Here is an 18864-nt window from a genome sequence, read left to right on the forward strand (position 1 = left end):
GGCAGGGGACCCGCCTCCCCACCTGCGCTCCCTCCGGGGCAGCGGTCACCCACCTCCCGGGCCTCCAGGCCTTCCCTCCTGTTCATGGTCTTGGGATGTCACCTCCAGGCCCCTGACCCGAATTCAGGACCTAAGGCAGGGACCCCAGGGCTCTGCTGCAGTGGAGTGAGGCCTGCCCCCTGCTCAGGGGCCGCTGCCGGCCCGCCCTGGACCTTGGACAGAGTGGGGGAGGGGTGCAGCCGGTTCCTTACCGACCCAAGGCCGAGGAAGGACCTGGCTGGAGGGAGGAAGGAGGCCCGGAGGAGATGGAAGCCGAGGCCGGGCCTGCTTGGCCCCTCCATTCTTGTGCCTTTGTCTGCAGGGGGGACCAGCTGCCCTTCTCCCAAATGATGGAGGAACTGCGCCCCCCCACCCCCGCCCCCGTGTCTGGAGGCAGGGCGGCCAGGGTCCTGAGGCTGTAGTGACAGATGCTGAGCCTGAGCCCCGTTCCTGCCCTGCGAGCTCATCTGCAGGATGTGGGTGGTCCTCAGGTGCAGACAGGGCTCCCTGTGCAGATGCCAACTGTCCCAGAGACCTGGGCATGCAGGTGCAGGGAGCTGGGCATGGGTCCAGGGGCCTCCCCGGGCCAGATGCACACAGAGGCGGAGCCAGAGACAGCTCTCTGCACGGAGTGCCACTCAGCCTCAGGCCCCTCCTCCCTGCTCCAGAGCCGGCCTCCCTCCTGGCCACGTGCATCGCCCAAGTTCCCTCCTCTGGCCCTGGCAGATGCCCAGGCAGGGCCGCCTTGAGCCCCGCCAGCCTTGCCCAGTGCTACCTCGAGTCGCTGCTGCAGGGTGAAAGGGAGCCTGTGGGTTAGACAAGGGCACTGAGCAGCTGACCTTGGGACCAGGAGGTGACTGGGCGCACCGGCCACCTCACAAGAGCTCTTTAAAAGCAGAGTGTGTGTGTGTGGGGGGGGTTAGCAGCACCCAAGAGACCCCGGTGAGAGGGGCTGGACTCCAGGTGCCTGGGGCAGGACAAGAGGGGGCTGCCCTCTGACACGGTCCCCGTCAGACCTGGATTCCGTCCACACCAGAGTGAACTGGGGGACAGTTTCCTCCCCAGACCCCAGGAAGGGGCCCACCTGACAGCACCCTGCCGCCAGCCGGGGAGACCCAAGTGGCGGGGCTGCTGCGTCCCCTGGCCTTCTGGCTGCAGCAGGGACAACATTCCGGCCAGCACAGCGCTGACCTGGCCACCCTCTGCTCACCGACGCCCACAGGATGGAGCCTGGGGTCCCGCCAGGCCACCACTGCAGGGAAGAAGGGGACAGCCACCGGGAGACCCCAGGACTGGACCCTGGCTTGGCCTCCCCAGACTCCGTTTCCTCACGTGCACACGGTGACACCAGGCTCTGCTCCTGGTGACCTGAGCTAAGTCACAGAGAGCCCAAGGGTGTCACATCCTGTCCTTATGTCACCACGAGGAACTGTGGAGAGAGGTGACACCTGAGGTGGCAGCCTGGCTTCCAGGCCACCCCAGCCGTGGAGCAGCTGGTGACATGGGCAGTGTCCCCTGGCGACTTGCCACACAGCCTTGCCACCTCATCTGTCAAGCGCAGTGGGCAGGGAGCACCCGTCCTGCTGGACGTGAGTGTCCACCTGCACCTCGGGAGCCCCCAGCTTGAGGGTGGACGGCAGGATCCTCTCGGCCCCGCCCACCCTCGTGTCTGAGCGGTGTTCCCGGGCTCGCAGCTCTCACGGTCATGGCCGGTCACGGCCGGTCACGGCTGACCTCTTACATGAGGGGCCTCAGACCCGGAGCAGAGACGAGAATTAGTTGATGCAAATTGATGCTTGAGCCAAGTGCGGGCATCAGGCCACCCCAAGAGCCCAGCTCTTCCTGGACAGGCCTCGGGGAACAGCCGTGACAAGAGCGATTGTGGTCACCCGCTCCTGCAGGAGCCTCTGGATTACCAAGTGCCCCCACGACCATCACGCCTCACAGAAATGCCCCGAGTGGAGGCAAGGCCACGCCCCCCCTCCGAGCTGCAGCAAGGGGGCCCAGAGAGGTTGTGTAATGGGCCAAAGGCCACACAGCTCCTGAGAGGCTGGACTGGGGCATCTCTGCCAGGGCTTCTCCCATGGCCACCACAGCGCCTCCTCAGAAGCCTCTCAGGAGACTAAGATGGGGACTGCAGCCCAGATCAGGGTCCAAGCGCTGACCCGAGGCAGGTCACTAACTGCCCCAAGGGTGCGCTCCGCCCTTTCTGCTTAGGTTGGTCTGGGGCACCAGTGCGCCTTTCTCTTCTCTCCCGGCCGGGCACAGAGTATTGGCTCAATAAACGCCTGTTAGGGCTTCTGCTCGGGGGGTGCCTTGTGCCCCGTGGTGCCACCCAGACGGCCTCCGGAGTCCGCAGTCACCCCAGAAGTCACTGCTACGCATTCTCCTTTACTCATAACCAAATCGGCCCAGAGCGTCATGTGACCTGCCCAGGGTCAGAGGTCAAGCTGGGATTGACCTGGGTCTGTCCCCCTTTAAATGACAGGTACAGCCGCCAGACTCCTGGCTCTGCCTCCTGCCCGAGGCTTGATCCCCTCATGTCAGAAAGAGGCCGGGTCCCTCCTTTCAGGGCCCTGGGATGACCGATCACCTGCTGCCTAGGGACGGGGCCTGCGTGGAGAGGTGCTGAGAGGGCTGTGCTGGGCAGCCACGTTGCAGGCAGACATCACGGTGGACCCGCGGGGCTCCAGGCCCTCTCGTCACACCCAGGCCAGGGGTCTCGTGCTGCAGCCCATGGCTCCAAGGGCCACACCAGGAAGACCTGAGACCCTCGGTCAGGCCCAGGAGAGGGTGTCAGCGGGACTCGGGCTGGTGGGACTGCGCCGTCTCAGGGCTGAGCACCGGATGCGGCCTGCTGTCGCTGTCCAGCTGAGCCCAGCCCTGCGCGGGCAGCACTGTGGCTTGCCAGGCCCCTGGGGTGCACTGGCCGTGACGTTCGAAGGTGGGAGTCTCCACTCCCTCACAGTGGTCTGGACTGGCCTCGTGGTGGCGCAGTGTCCCTGTGGAGCCCATGTCTGATGGCAGTGGCTGTCCCGGGCGCTGGACACGCCTTGACCGTGACGGGACCCTTGTCCCCAGCACACCCACTTGTCAGAAAACGCTGCTGGGAGCAGCTCGTGGGGCCCGCGTTGGCTCCCGCGTCAGTAAAGTGGGGACCCCAACCTCTCTCCAAAGTGGGGACCCCAACCAGTGCAGGGACCGGGGCAGCACCTGGGAAGGCAGGTGGGGGGGACCCTCACTGGTGGCCACTGGGGCCTCCCTGGGCTCTGGGGCCAGAAGAGGGAGCAGGGGTCGGACGGGTCCCCACCCCTGCCTGGGTGGGCTCAACCCCTCCCCGGGCTGCTGCGTGCCAGGACCCCCCCCCCCCCACGGGTGCCCCTTGCCCCACACCTGGCCGTCTCCCTCCTGGACTGCACCCCTGGCCCTCTGGGCCATCCTCAGTGGGACCCAGGGCTGAGCGAACCCCCGTCTGACCGTCCAAGTCCTGGACGGCTCTGTGGCTCTGGCCTGCTGTCCTAGGCCACCCAGCTCCATCCTGTCCTCTTCTGGAGCAGCGTGAGCTCCCACCGGGTCTCTGCTCCTCTGGGATCCTGCCCACTCGGCCCTGGCCGTCACGGCCAGGGGACCAGGCTGTTCCCAGCTTGGCCGGGTCACCCCAGTTCCCCCCACGGGGCCCAGCCCAGAGCTGCACCGTGTGTGGAGCTGCCCGGGTGGTCCTGGGCCGGCCACCCTGGGGTCAGGGACCACTGGCTGCCCCTACAGGCTCTCCAGGCGCGGTGCAGCCTGGCCACGTCAGCAGCTGGCCCCGATTCGTGATTAACCAGCACATTTGTCACTCGCCTGGCCTGGAGAGCGTCCCCAGCTTTAATTAATTCTCCCTGCACCCAAGTGCGGCCGCTCTTCCCACGGCAGATAATGACGTGTGAAGTCGCCTGGTCCAGCCAGGAGGGTCACTGCAGCCGTGACAAGGGCCGCCGCCTGCCGGCCTCCCCTCTGCCGGCCTCCCCTCTGCCGGCCTCCCCTCTGCTGGCCCCTGCGCCCACAGGTGGGCCGGAGGCTTCAGCCTGGAGCACTGTGCATCAGGGTCCCAGAACCAGTCACAGCTCACTGCCCCAGCCACGGCCCTGTCTGGGGACGATGGCAAGGTGGCTTTGCAGAGGAGCAGAGCGTCTGGCAGAGCGGAGGTGTGGGGACAGCCCCGCAGCCTGGTTCCTGTAGACGGAGAACTGTGTGGGGAGAAAGCCGCCCCCTCTGATGGCCTGTCCCTCCCCTGCCCTCTGGCTGTTGGAGCAGAGGCCCCGCGTTGGCAGGCCGTGGCTCCCGTGTCTGGGGCCTCGCGGCCACACCCTGCGCATGTGTGGAGGGCAGGCAGGGGGAGGGGCGGGCAGGGGGCATGGACAGTGGCCAGGAGCGGTGGGTGGAGGGCTCAGGACGGGCGGTAGACACTGGAGCGGCTGTGGCTGTGGCTGGACGGGTTACGGGTGAGTGGTCAGTGCAGGGCTCAGGTAGCATGACTGTCGCTGTGGCTGCTGTGCCTGGAGGCGCCAGGTCCTCCCACAGCCCGTGACCAGGAGAGTCCGCCACGGAGCCACGGTGCTCAGGCCCCAGCGAGAAGGGCGCAGCCTCTGTGGAGCCCTCGGCCCCGGGCCTCTGGCCTCCTGAAGTGCCCGCCTCGGCTCCTGTGACGGCAGCTCTCGCGGGGTTTAAGGAATGGTGACCAAACACGCAGAGTGTCCCGCACACTCGAGCTTTTATTCCAAATGTCACCAGCTGCACTGGGCTGGGTCCCCAGGTGTGGAGCCCACGGGCATGGACACGGAGAGCCGGCGCCCACCGAGCTGCTGGACGCTGTTCCACCTTGATCAGCCCGTTTTGTGCTGGGAACTGGGCTGGGCGGTGGGCACTGGGTCTGTGTGCAGGTGGCCAGGCAGACGGGTGGCCAGGCAGACGGGAGGGGAGAGGGAGGGGCAGGCGGTGGGAGCCTGGTTACCTGCTTCTCTGTCCCCCCGCGGGAAGGGCCTCCCCACCCATCAGACACCCCCTCGGGAAGCGGGGCTGGCCCCTGGTGGCCTCGGCCCCCTGAGTCTCCACCTCCTCTTGCTGGGTTTCGTCCCCAACCCCCTTCACTCCCCTGACCCCTCACATGCCCACCACCTGGTGCCCACAGTCGTCACCTGTCCCCTCCCGGCCTGAGCCCTTCTCTGGCTGCACAGCCCAGGGACACCAACCCTGGTCACTCGATGTCACACATCCGGCAGCCACGTCAGGCCACGTCCTCGGGGTCCCTCCTGGCAGCTCCTCCCCAGATCCCAGAGCCAGCCTGCCACCCTGCCCAGCACCCGCCACCCTGAGGCCTTCCCAGAGCTGCCACCGAAGCCCCCGAGGTCACATCACCGCCGCCCCTCCCCCTCCCGGCCAGCCTCACTCCTAACGAGGCTCAGAGGGGACGGGTCCTCGCCCGGGGCCACCCCACAGGCTCACGGAGGCCTGCGGGGTGTCTGTGTGTGTCCGGCTGTGCCCACCTTCCCGCCGGGCAGTGCGACCCCCAGGTTCAGAAGGAGCTCTTCGCGGATGACCCGTTTATTCCACAGGTTTACGTGGGTCCCGCCCTGCGCCAGGCAGCCGCCAGGAGCCAGGGCGCGACAGGGACAGGGCTCCACCAGGGCCTGCCCCAGGACCTTGGCACCTGCCAGAGCACAGTGACCAAATGTCGCATGTCTGTCTAAATGACAGCCAACAGGACAGGCCACAGGGCCTCGGGGACAGCACCGTCCTCTCACCCCGACCCCTTGCTGGCCCTCGGACTGCAGCCAGGTCCTGTGGGCACGGCTGAAGCCGTTACTTCCCTCTCTGGGACAAGCAGGTGACCTTGCTCCTCCATGCCTGGCCCCTGGGGACCTAAGAGCAGCCTGAGAAGCTGAGCTTCCCGCCGCGCCGCGCCCTGTAAGTACCGCTGCCCTGTGCCCGCGGCTGGCGGGAGGGAGCAGGAGCCGGGCAGCGCCAGCCCAGATGGCCGCGCCAGCTCTGCTGCCCCCGAGCTCCCTGGAGGAGGGGAGGTGACCTGGCCCAGCCACCTCCGTCAGGTGACCTTCAGTCTCTGCAGGTTCATCACGTGTGTCCTGACGATGCCACCTCCGTGTCCGCTCAGAGCCGCCTGTCCCCGACAGCTTGTCGAAGGCCGTCACAGGCAGCACATTAGGGCCCTGCTGCTCCGACCCCGAGGGCTTCGGGGCCAGGAGGACACCTGGTCTAGCTCAGAGGACACCTGGTCTAGCCTAAGGCGGCACAGCAGGGCCAGAGGCTTCCTGGTGCAGCAGGGGATTCTCACGTCAGCTCCTGCACCCTCCTGCTGTGTGACCCTGGGGTGCCCCTTGCCTTCTCTGAGCTTCCTCACACAAAAAACAAGGAACAGGAGTTCCCAGCTGCAGAGGCCCATCCTCGAGGAGAGGCTCACGGTTGTCCTGCTGATGGCCTTCAGTGACCCTGGCCCCGCTCTCCAAGCCAGCCAAGGTGAGGACACGGGGAGGGGCTGGGCAGGACCGGGCTGTGCCACCTTCGAGGCAGCTCCCAGAGCTAGGAAGAGGGGCCAGAGGGACACCTGGGCCCTGCCCCCGCCGTCCAGCGGGAGGAAGCCCTGCAGTGTGGGCACCATCCAGAGCCCCCCGCGTCCACCATTCCTGGCCGCCCTGCTCGGCCACTCGGCCGCCTGCCTGTCCTTTGAGCACTGAGCGGGGACAAATGGGGACGCGTCTCAGGCGCTGAGAACCGCCGCTCACCCCCAGGATGTGGTCCTCCCAGGGAGGTGGCCGCTCTGGGCACCGCGGGCCTCCCTGGCCGTAGGGCAGGGCCCCTGTGAACAGGCACCAAGGAAGGGGACGGGGCATAGGCCTGGCCAGCGGCTCAGGGCCAGCTCGGGCTGACACTGTCCCCACCCTCTGCTGACCTTATGGGGGGAGCCACTCTGGGAGAGGACTGCTGTGGCTTGAGTGTGTCCCCAAAGGGCCGCCGGCAGGGAGCTTGGTCCCCAGGGTGGCAGTGTGGGGCACTGGGGTCTCTGAGAGGTGGGGCCCAGTGGGAGGTCCTCAGGTCATGGGGCAAGACCTCGAAGGGGTCAGGGGGCTTTGGGACCCCTGAGTTCTTGTGACTTGTTGTAAGAATGAGGCTGGCGCCCGCCTCTCAGACTTCCTGGGTTTTGTGGGGACCCCCCCCCCCGTCTTTGCCATGGGTTCCTGCCTGAGCCACACGATCTTCTCTGGACTTTCAATCTCCGCAATTCTGAGCTAAATAAACCTCCTGTCTTTACCAGGTTAGCCTGCCTCAGGTAGTTCATTGCAGTAGCAGAAAACAGACTGATACAGGGAGCCAGGAGGCGGCACCGTCGTGTATAGCTTTCTCTAATCCTAGTCAGGACAAGATTTCTGGGACACCAGGAAATGTGGGTGGCAGGCTCAGGGGTGTGCATTAAGGACCAACATCGCACTGGACATTTGTAAAAACCAGCCTCCACCCAGAGGTGCCCACACATTTTTCTCAGAGGTCACCACTTCCTGCCGTCACCTGGGGAGAGAAGTGGCCTTCATCACCACCAGCCGGCATCGGCCACCCCAAGAAAGACCTGGGCAGGCGAGGCTCCTGGTGGCTCTGTCCTGGCGCGGAGCCATCCAGGACACGGTAAGTGCACCGAGGTGGGTCCCTGCAACCCGTCCCAAGCAGCCACACCTGGTGACCTGAACCCTGCCCCCAGGCAGGCGCGGAGGGGACCGGCGTGGGGTGGCTGTGGCAGGATGCTGGCCCTGAAAAGTGACTCGGAGCCATTAACTCGCTCCTTTCTCTTATCGTCCTGGGAAAGTGGACCTTGTCCCTGCTTCACTCACAGGCTGGAGGACGCCGGGTCCTGCGGCCACTTAGCCGGGAGCTGGGGTCACTGCGGGGAGGGCAGGGCAGACGCAGTCAAGGCGCAGGGCAAGTGGAGTGAGCCCCGCGGGGACCCAGCAGGGGTCCAGAGGGGTCCCTCAAGCCCTGCGTCCCGTCCCCCACACTCGGCACACGGAGGGGACGAGACCTCTCGTTTCCCGACCCCAGTGGCGCCCAGTACGACGTCCCTTGTCCTGCGCTGAAGGACGACCAGGGGTCAGGTCCCCGGGCCAGCTTCTCCAGGTCCTGTGTGCCTTGGAGGCAGGGACTGTGTCCCCACGTCCCCCCCCCCAGCACCCTGCCCCAGGCTCCACGTGGCATCTGTGCCAGCCCCTCCCCAGCCCTGGACTCACCGGCCACTCACGGCAGACACTGCTCAGGTCCATTTTACAGATCCAGAGACCAAGGGCCAGCGGGGCTCAGAGCCCGAGGAAGGCAGGTACCCGGGGCAAGTGCCCTGACCCAGTGGGCCACCCCACCCCGGGATCCAGCAGGCCACTGTCCCCAGCCCAGCTCCTCACTGTGGACGGGCTCCCCTCCCACCAGGCCCTGGGCCCTGTGGTTGGAGAGCTGCTGAGGGGCAACCGCGGAGACCTGGCTGTGGGGCAGGGACACCGTGGGGGCCGTCTGCACCAGGTCAGATGGGAGATCTCGTCGCCCTCCTCCCCGTCCCCGTCCCTGTCCCCAGCAGCTGGCCAGCAGCTCCCGCTCAGCAGGCTGCACATTCGCGGGAAAGTGCTCCAAGCAGCGTCCAGGCTCCCGTCCAGGACGTGAGGTCATGCTGACCACCCAGGGTCTCTCTGCTGGGACAGCCCCAGCCTCCCAGAAGGGCTGGGCCCAGCTGGACATGGGACGCTGCCGGAGGGCGAGAGGGTTCCCTGCGGGACCAGAGCCTCTCCTCCCGCTGGCCGCGGCTGCTGGACGGCACCCAGCACCTCCAGGGACTCCCGGGAATCCCGTCCGCCAGGCGCCGCTTGAGCCAGGGCTGGAGCCAGCTGTCCACTCTGGGCTGGCCGAGAGGCGAGCGGTCCTGGTCACCAGCGGGGCGCAGCGTGGGAGGAGCCCGGAGCCCCTGCTGAGGACAGGGGGGCAGGGGGACCAGCCCGGGCCACACCCACATGAGGATCAGGGTGCCCACCTCCTGCGGAGGGACCCCAGCCCTGGAGGAGGAATGGGCCACCGCCTGACCCCCTCCTGGTCAGCACAGGGAGGGAGGCAGAGGTGTGGGGGACCTGTCCCAGGAGCTGTCCCTGGGGAAGCACTGGCCCCTGGAGGTCCCGTCCTGGGGTTCCTGGGCTCTGGCTGGCCCCTGCTGCCTGGGCCGGGTTATGTCTGTCCCTGTCTGGGCCAGTTTCTCCCTCCAGGCCTTGGTGGAGGGGAGGTCTCCAGGCAGCATGCTGGACGTGGGGCAGGGGACAGCGTGGTATGCTGATCAAGTCTGGGCTGAGCTGGGCAGCAAGGCCAGCCCGAGAGGCCAGCGCTGGCCAGGGAGACTGGATCTCACATGCCTCCTCCTCTGGGGTCCAGGCAGACGCGAGCAGGTGGAGGCCACCTGGGTGGCCAGCGGAGGCCTGGCCGCCCAGGCCCCGGGGGGTCTGGGGAGGGCGTGGGGGAGGAGGCCAGGGGAACTGACCAGTCCCTGGCCCTGGGCCACGCCTCACTGGACGGGGGGGGAGGCGAGGCTCTGGGTTCAGAGCGTCTGAAGGTTAAGGTGAGACTCGCCTGGACTCTGAATTGTCCAGCGGTGCCTGGAGGGAGCCTGGGGGCACACGCAGCAATGCACACTCGTATGTGGGCACTCCCGGGTGCAAGCACAGCCACGCACACCCGCTCACACACACTCACGCCCACTCACTCACAGGCCCCCAGACCCTCGGCTCGTTCCTCGGCGCTAGAGGGGCTGCCCTGGGCACCCCAAACTCCGCCGCAGCCGGGCGGCCTGGGGCCGGTCTCAGCTGGACGTTGGAGCAGTCCCCTGTGCGCGTGGGCCCGAGGGTCACAGCTCTGCAGGAAGGGAGCCTGGGCCCCGCCCAGCCCAGCCCCGGCTCTGGCCTCCAGAGCCCCTGCGGAGGGTCCCATCACCCTGGCCCTGGGGACGGTGCGTGGGTGGGCAGGGTCGTGTCTGATTCCTGTCCCTGAGTGTCCTGTGCCAGGTGCTGAAGAAGGCCATGCCTGCCCACCCTGCCGCACGGGAGAGGCGCGGGGCCAGCACCCTCCCGGGGCCAGCACCCTCCCAGGCTCCGCAGGGGCCAGCACCCTCCCGGGGCCAGCACCCTCCCGGGGCCAGCACCCTCCCAGGCTCCGCAGGGGCCACTCTGTGCTCCAGAGGCTCCTCTGCCTCCCGGGGAGCAGCTGCCGAGGTCCCAGCTCCCGCGGGACCCAGGGGAGTGACGGGGCTCTGTGGGGCCCTGCCCGTCGGCTCTGAGGCCCTGCGCTGGAGGAGGGGGGCTGGGGCACCGCGGAGAGCAGGGGAGGGGATGGAGCAGCGGCCTCCTGGCCCCCGCAGGGCCGCGCGTGCTCTCCCCAGGAGCCTCACAGGGGCCTCTCGGAGGCCATCATCACGTCCACATGCCAGAGGCAGCCACCCAGGCCCAGAGAGGTTACAGGGCTCCCTGAGGTCACCCAGCACCACAGAGCTGGGGGGAGGGGCAGGTGGGAGCCAGGGCATGGCCGGACGCACCCCCGTGGCCCTGACGGATGCTGGTGTCACGGGTGCTGATCTTGGGGCTCCCCACCTGCAGATGGAGGGACCTGGGGTGGGGGCACCCGTCTCTGACAGTGGGGGTCCCACCCAAGGCCCCGTGAGGGCGCCCTTTAAGGAGCAGCCCACTGCCCACCCCGGGACGCTCCCCGCGAAGACTGTCCACGGGGCGGGAGGTGGAGGAGACGGGCAGCAGGTCAGCAGGGGCCATCCCATTTAATCCCCCCAGGAGGGAGGACAGCGCGTGGACGCCCCTGCAGACAGGGCACACCCGAGGACGAGGATCCCACCTGGGTCAGAGAAGGGGGCAGCCCTGGCAGGGGCAGAGCCTGCCACCTGTACCCCGGGACCCCCGGGACTCAGTGTCCACGTTGCCAGGGCCCAGCGGTCACATCAGCGACTTCCAAGGCCTCTGAAGTCTCCGGCGTCCCCGCCCTCCTCCTCGTTCTCCTTCACCCTCTGCACCTGCACCACCCACGGTGACGGCCACCTGTCACCCAGCACGGGGCACCCAGACCCAGTGGAACTGGCTCTTAATGGCACCATGGCTGGTGCTAGCCCGTGTCCCCGTGTCACCACACTGTCCCCGACGGCACCTCACCTGCTTCCCCTTCCTGCCACCGAGTCCTCGACAGAGCACCGCGCACGCCTCTCTGCGCACATGTCTCCACCTGCCCAGCCTGACCCAGGCGTCCCAGGCAGCCCCAGAGCTGAGGCCGGTCCCCGTGCGGCCGGGTCTCGCTGGGGCCGGGTCTGGTGTGGGTGGTGCCCTGGTGGAGGGCAGTGCCTCCTGGTGAGTGGGGCTTCCCTCCCGCAGACTGGGTGAGTCCCGTGGGATCGGGTGGCTCTGGCGAGGCCACCCCTACGCTGAGCGTCTCTCCCTCGGCTCTGGCTCCGCTTTCTGCCGTGAGTGGAAGCAGCACAAGGCGCTCAGCAGACACAGCCGCCCTGTCTTGGACAGGCTTCCAGCCTCCAGAGCCAGGCGTCCAAGTAAACCTTTTTCCTGCACAAATTACCCCGTCTCGGGGATTCTATTGTAGCAACAGAAAACAGACTAAGATAATCACAGACTGAAAATGGCCCCATCGTCTTCCCCTTCCTCTTTCCCTGGTCTGGACCTTTCCCTCCCACACTGACGGAGCTCAGCCGTGTAACCTGCTCAGTGTGAGGCCAGCAGGGGCTTAGAAAGCCCTAAGTACCTGGGTTCGTACCCAGACTGCATGTGGGACACGGAGGCCACCAAGTAAATGAGCCCCAGCCAGCCAGTTGGAGAGGGACACCAGGTGTTCCTCTCGGCAGACACATGAGCAAGGCCATCCTAGGTCATGCCACCACCAGCCAACCTGCCAGCGAGCCCCGGGGCGTGAGAAAGCCCTGCACAGAGGGGCCATGCTCAGCCAGACCCTGGACGTCCCAGGCAGCCCCAGAATGGCCAGCTAAAGACACCACCGTGACTCGACGCCCCCAAGATTTGGGCTTCTTTGTTACATAGCACAAGCTGACTGTTGGAGCCCAGCATGGAACAGGAGGACCACCAGGGACGTGGCGTCTCCGGTAATGTGTTTGGTGAGGGCTGCCACAGCCAAACCCGACCGAGAGCCGGACCTGCTCCAGAGGAATAAGCCAGTCCTGACAGGAGGCAGGGTCCAGCCGGGACCAGTACGGCCCCTGATTTGACCCAGTGTGGTCTCCCTGCTGCGGCATGCAGGCGGCGCAGTGACAGGTTGACCTCTGATAAACCGCGCACGCGGGTCTGACGCTACAGCAGACCCTGCAACCCGCTTTTTGTCTTTTTCTGGAAGTCCTGAGGAGGTCCCTACGCGGGCCAGACCGCTCAGCACGGAGCCCACCCGCCCCCTGAAGCCGGATTTCCGAGGGGTGGGGAGGGTGGGCGTCCACGCCAAAGGTGGAGGTTCAGCCTCATTTGGCTCCCAGGCCACCCGGCCAGGCTGGGGGGACGAGACGGGCGGCTGGTGTGTGGCAGGGTCGGGACTCCCGCCAGGCCAGCGCCTCTGACCCCCGCCCAGCGCCTCCCAGCGCCACACACCCCATGGGGTGCCACTGGCCGTACCTGTGCTTCTGTCCACTTCTCCCGCGGAGCTGGTGCCAGGACCCCGGTCGGCAGCGGGAGAGGGCCCGCAGTCTGCTCCGCAGAGCCCACGGCAGAGGGCCGCCCAGCGCCTGACCTCGATAGGCCCCTGGCTGAGTGCAGAGGGATAATCAGCCGCTGGACGGGTGCCCTCCTGGGCGGGGCGCGTCCCCGTCCTCCAGGCTCATCTGCGCGGGCAGGGGACTGGTGTGGTGCCGCAGTGGACACAGCTGGCAACAGCTTCCCGCCTGATTAAGTCCCCCGCTCCTTGGAGGGACCTGGAGATGGGGCTGCAGCTGGGCCACGTGTTTCCGGGTCTCTCTGGGCAGGACCCCCTGGGCAGCAGCCCGGGGCGCCCACTCCCGCTGCACTCGCCGTCCCTGCTGTCGGCTGTCTATTGCCCACAGATGGGGCCTCCAGGAGGACAGGGACTCTGCCCCCGTGTCCACTCCCTAGAGGAGCCCCTAGGTGAGCCCCCATAAGATGATCTTGAGCCGCAGGACCCTCTGGTCATGGGGGTGGACAGGCCAGGGTCCATCGCCCCATTTTGCCAATAGGAGAAAATGACGCTCAAAAAATGCCACTTGTCTGACGTCACAGATCAAGCCGCCGCCACCAGGGACCCCTGGCCAGGGCTCACCAGATGTCCAGGGCCTGGGCTCTGCAGCAGGTGCTGCACTGGGCAGAGGGCATGGAGAGGAGCCAGCTCTCCCAGGAGTCTTCGGTCCCTCAGGGGAAGGGCAGATGTCATCGTGAACAATGTGACTGGAAACCAGAACATGGGGCCCTGGAGAAGAGCTCACAGTGGCTGGGCCCAGGCTGAGCAAGCGCATTCGGGCTGAACCCAGAAGCTGGAACTAACCAGCTGAGGGTGGGCTGCAGGCAGCCTGTGCAAAGGCCCTGAGGCCAGCCCTCAGGGAGCCTCTGAGGCAGTGGAGGATTCTCAGAGTGGCTGGGTCCAGGAGAGGGTCCAGCCCAGAGCAAACTCTGTGGGTTCTATGGACCACACCCGGAGGCTCGAGGGACAGGGCCCTTGAGGGGTCTGGGTGGAGTGCTGTCCCCAGGTCCCCCAGCCTCCCTCTGGCCACTCCTGTCCTCCCGGAGGGCTGTGGGGCATGGAAGCACTTGGGCACTTCTCCTCCAACATCCAGACCAGATGCGGAGGCTGCCTCACGGCCCGGCGGAGCCTGGAACGCTGGGAATCCGTTTCCGGTGGCTCTGCCCCCGTGAGGGCAGCGGCACCGCAGGGCCTCACAGGGTGGCCTCGGGGAAGGGCGGGTCTGGGACACAGTTGGTTCTCAGGGATCAGCCACGGGCTGGGCGCCCCGGGCAGGGCCCCACGAGGAGGGCACAGCCTCCCCCGGAGGTTAGATGCGCGGCGCCTCCTCCATCCCCCCCCCCCCCAGATACCGCCTGAGCTCCCGCAGGGCGTCGATGTCCTCCCCCACGTCCACGTCCACCCTGAAAGTCCAACGTGGCCTCATTTTGAAATGGAGTCTTGGCAGATGTCATTCCTTAAGACGAGGATTAGGATCGGCCTTGAATCCAGGGACGGGGTCAGATACGAGGCCACGAGAGGCACAGCGACGCCTGCAGGAGGGGGTGGGGGACACAGCTGCCCATCCCAAGGGCCGCCGGCGGGAAGGACGCTGCCCGGAGCCCTGGGGGCCAGCCCAGCCCTCGCCTGGACTCTGTCCTCCAGCACGGGGAGGTGGCTGGTGGCCGGCCTCACGGTCACCTAGAAAGGACTCCAGCTCCCGCCCGGCTCCCGACCCCGGGGAGACCTCGAATCCCGTGACAGGAGCCCAGACATGGGGTTTGCTGCTTCAGGGCCACCCGGTCACTCGATGTGACCTACTGGGATCCCACAGCAGCCCTCGGGGGGCAGGTCATCGCCCATCTTAGGGGGAGGGACCCGACAGCATCACAGCGGGCAGGGAGGGTAGTGGGGAGGGCTTGGCCCCCAGAGCTGCTGGCTGGGACCAGGCCGTCCCCTTCTCCTTGCGGCCTCCCACCTCTGTCCCCTCCTCCGTCACCTCTGGGGGGATGGCAGCTCTGAGCTGGCCCCACGACCAGGGTTGGGTCTGGGGGCCTGGGGACAGGTGGGTCAGGCTGTCCCAAGAGGCTTCTGGGAGGGGAGACCCAGGGCCACAGTGTGCGACAGGGTTCTGAGGGGTGGACAGGCGCAGGCCTGGGTGGGGGGGAGCGGTGTGGGGCTGGACGTGGGGAGAATCCTCTGGAGCTTTGCGAGTGCTGGGGACAGGCACGCCAAGATGGGGCCGAGGTCAAGGGAATGACTCAGTCCAACGGGCCACTGTGCTGACCCCAAGAGCAATTCCCTGCAGCCCTGCTGGCCTAGGTGGACGGGGACGTCACGGTCCTTGGCAAACTACTGGTTGTCCACAGGGAAACGCAGGCAGCGGGAGCCCTGGGTCAAGGGATCCGAGCGACACCGAGGGGGAGACTTCAGGGACCAGGCTCCGGCAGGTAAGGAGGGTCCCTCCCGACCACGAAACCTGTGACACGCCGAAGAATCCAGTTAGGACCAGTGGGCAGGGGCCAGGGGATCTAGAGTGGCCATGGCAGTGGGGACCTCAGGGTGGGATGTCACCTGCTGTCAGTCAGAAGTCAAGAGGTGGGCCTGGGTGGGACTCTCTGGAACCTTCTCTGGGATCCCCAGTAAACTGGGGTGCAGGGGACGCACCTTGTCCCTCTCCTCTCTGAGAGGACCCTCTGTCCCTTTTCCTGCCCCTCGTCAGCTCCTGCCTCTTGCTCTGAGCGTGTCTGAACCCTCCTCACCTGACCGCAGGAACTGGGGCGTGGGGGGGCCTCTGAGCTGCCTCCCCTGTCCACATTCGCCAGGCCGCTGGGAACACAGGCTGCAGTGTCCCCCTCTGCACCCACCGTCCCCCTGAGCCAGGGGGTGGGGCTGTGAGGACGTGCTGGCCGGTGGGCAAGCGGCTCAGGCAGAGTCGGGGGCGTGCTCAGGAGGGGCCTGGGGCTCCGTCAGTGGCCCAGTTAAAGCTGGGTCTGGACCTGCCAGCTGCCCAGGGGCAGATGGGCTGGGGCCTGGGGACACTCAGCCTCACACTCCAGTCAGCCAGGTGGGGTGTAGCCCGGTGGATCCCAGGTGCCTCTGGGGCCAAGAGATGGCCCAGGACAGCCCAGAGCTCCACGGATCCCCCGTGACCTGGAGGTCTCCGAGCTGGGCCCCTTCCCTGGAGCTGAGACCCTGTCCAGGGCAGGCCGCGCTGTCCCTCCTAAGTGAACGCCCCCGGGTTAGAGTCCTCGGGAGGACGGTGGTGCCCTAAAGAGGCTTCGATTCAAGCTTCACCTCGTTTAAGAATCATCGGGCACAGAGAGCAGGAGCCCGGGGGGGAGGCCAAAGAGGGTCCTGGAGGCCGCGGCTGCTCTGCAGAACAGAGGACGCTGCACTGTGCAGACACAGGGGCAGGTGGGAAATGGGATCTGAAACACAAAGGACCTCAGCAGGTGGAGGGTCAGCGGCCCGTCAGCCAGGGAGCAGAGGGTCAGAGCAGCCCCGAACGGGCAAGAGCATGGCATCAGGCAGAAGCAACATCTGAAAAGACTCTCCAAGAATTTTTCGGATTTGATGACGGCACCAGGTCGAGATCGGAGAACATGAGGAGCTCCGACGGCACACAGGTGCGTCCTGGAGACTGCCCCAAACCAAAGACAGAGAGAGGCTCACCCAGCCAGAGAAGGACCACGCAGAGCAACGCGTCCAGCCGACCCCCCAGGACGCACAAGGATTTGTCAATTAAAAACTTTGAAAATAAAACCAGAAAGTAAAATAATCTCCACCTAGAATCATGTACCTTACAGAAAAATTCTCCAAAATCAAAGGAAACACAAATATTTTCAGACAACAAAAAGGGGGAGGCCGGGTAATTCACTGATGGTGGAACTTGTAGAAGACCCTGCTGTGGACGAAATGGCGCAGGTGGAAGGGACTTCCAAGACTTGTCAGCGTGGGGGATGCAGAGCCAGAGGAGGGGACAAAGGGGACAAAGAGCAGCCCGGGACCAAGGACGCTCCAGGGCACAGAGACTGCTGCTCGACTGATGTCGGCATTTTCTATGAAGTGGCGACAGGACGGCAGTGGGAAACGCAGGCTGTGATCTCCAGGGCAACCACTAACAGGAAATAAAGGTCGTGGAGCCAACGAGCCGGCAGACGCCGAAACGGTAAAGTAAGAAATGTCTAACGTTCCAAAAATAGTCACAGACCAGGAGGGACAGACAGAAAAGCAACACTCGTATTGGAAGCCAGAAAGCACCTGGCTCAAGCTTAATGGGCTTTTAAACCCCAGCTGCACGGGGCGCAGGAGACATCTGACCCGAACGCACTTGAGAGATGGAAATCACAAACCCCACCAAGAGAGAGGAGGCTTCGCTGCATCCCCCAGGCCCAGGGGACTTGAAGGCAGAATCGTAAAGAGAGTTGTAGAGGGACTCTTTGTCACGATCAATTTTCCATTAGCAAGAAGGCAAACCCACTCTAAATTCAGAGGGAACCAACAGCGACATCTCCAATAAAGCAAAAAACAGAACTCAAAAGAGACAGCAGCAATCGTCCTGGAGATAAATGCTTCTCTGACTTAGCGACCATCGAAGGAGCAGAGGACAGGTGGTCAGGGGAGAGCAGAGTGACTAAGAAACCTAACCCCAGTGTGGCGCAAGCCCCTGATCCAAGAGGCTCGGGAGGCTGAGGCAGGAGGATTGCAAGTTTGAGACCAGCCTCAGCAATTTAGTGAGGCCCTAAGCAACTCAGTGAGACCCTGTCTCTAAATAAAATATAAAAAGGGCTGTCAATGTGGCTCAGTGGTTGAGTGTCCCTGGGTTCAATCCCCGGTACCAAAAAACCCCCAAACAAACCCAAACCCCCTAACCTAGCAGGTGCATACAGAACGTTATAAAATAACAAGTGCATCTGTATTCTTAGGAAACAGAACGCCATCACAGATTATATGTAGACCATAAAGCAAATCTTGACAAATTTTAAGTAATGAAAATCATATCTTCTTTGACCTCAGTGGAATTAAACTAGAAACCAGTAACCACAAGGCGATCAGAACATTCTCACTGTTTCTAAATTTATGAACTAAACAACGAGTGAGTTGGACCAGATGTCACATTGGAAATCAGAAAATATTTTGGACTGAGCAATAATAAAAATAAATCATCAAAATCTGCAGGAGGCAGCGAAGACAGCTCTTCAAAAAATAGCCTAAAAACCTGTGTTTTAGGTGGGAAAAGAAGTCACCTCAGCATCTATCTCCAGAGGCCAAATCCCCTGTATCCCCAAAACAACAGAGTGAACCCCCTAAAGTAGAAAGATCTAAAAAGAATAAAATTGGAAAAGAAATATAGAATAGTGAAAAAATCAGAAAAGTATATATGATTTTGTGGTTGTTTTTTTCAAATGCAAAAGAATTGATAAATACCTCGTGTGATTGGTTGAGAAAATAGGAAGCCATAGCAAGAATGGAAAAGAGACGTGTCTGCAGACCTCACCGTGTTGGGGGAGGGGAGTGGGCATTCTCATGTCCACAAAATCAAATTTAGTTGAATGAGCAGAGGACAGGTGGTCAGGGTGGAGCAGGGGAACCCACCTAGAAGACAGCAAGCTAGACTAGTCCTCTATCTAACAAAGCACTTGATGTGTAATCCAGAACCTTCCACAAGCTCTCAGGGCCCTGGTGGCCTCGGTGATGGACTCTGCCAAACACTTAGGGAAGCAACGAGACGGTGCAGACGGTTTGTGCACAGAGTCGGCCAGTGGGAGTACTTTCCTATTTGTTTTAGAGGCAGGACGCAGCCTCATACATAGAGCTGATGAGGACCTGCAAGAGAAGAGGACAGACTGCATTTCCAGGTTGGTTCCCAGACACAGCTGCCCTGTCCACATGCTCTTCTCAGGGGGGACTGACACTCTTCTCCTGGCTGGAGGCCGGGAGGAGTCCGATGACCTCCGGAACCAGCACAGAGCTTGCACGAGATGGCGTGTGGGCTGCGGGCTAGACCTCAGAAGGGTTAAAGGGTGCAGGGAGTGCCCCTGGCCCTCCTCCTCTCCCCTGCTCTCCTTCCCCTGGGTG

The 18864-nt window shown here is 64.4% G+C and overlaps 1 protein-coding gene and 1 long non-coding RNA gene across 4 annotated transcripts in view; one reads left to right on the top strand and one right to left on the bottom strand.

Moving 5' to 3' along the window:
- Shisal1 (shisa like 1) overlaps nt 1-18864 on the bottom strand; it is a 93527-nt gene that overhangs the window by 58587 nt on the left and 16076 nt on the right. The window contains exons 1-2 of one of the 3 annotated variants that reach the window (XM_078052574.1): nt 13387-14113; nt 12729-12859 (exon numbers count right to left, since the gene is read on the bottom strand). The exons of 1 other annotated variant lie outside the window; for it this stretch is intronic. In XM_078052574.1, the coding sequence (XP_077908700.1) occupies nt 12729-12859; nt 13387-13439 (184 nt within the window). In that variant the 5' untranslated portion in view covers nt 13440-14113. Of the gene's footprint in view, nt 1-12728; nt 12860-13386; nt 14117-18864 lie in introns of those variants that run through there. One more of the 3 variants, XM_078052578.1, reaches the window with a different exon arrangement.
- On the top strand, nt 14967-18165 carry LOC144378472 (uncharacterized). The gene is made up of 2 exons (XR_013440164.1): nt 14967-15233; nt 16236-18165. It is a non-coding gene; the product is annotated as an uncharacterized LOC144378472 (long non-coding RNA).

This window comes from Ictidomys tridecemlineatus, chromosome 6, assembly GCF_052094955.1.
Source record: "Ictidomys tridecemlineatus isolate mIctTri1 chromosome 6, mIctTri1.hap1, whole genome shotgun sequence".
NCBI classification, from domain to species: domain Eukaryota; kingdom Metazoa; phylum Chordata; class Mammalia; order Rodentia; family Sciuridae; genus Ictidomys; species Ictidomys tridecemlineatus.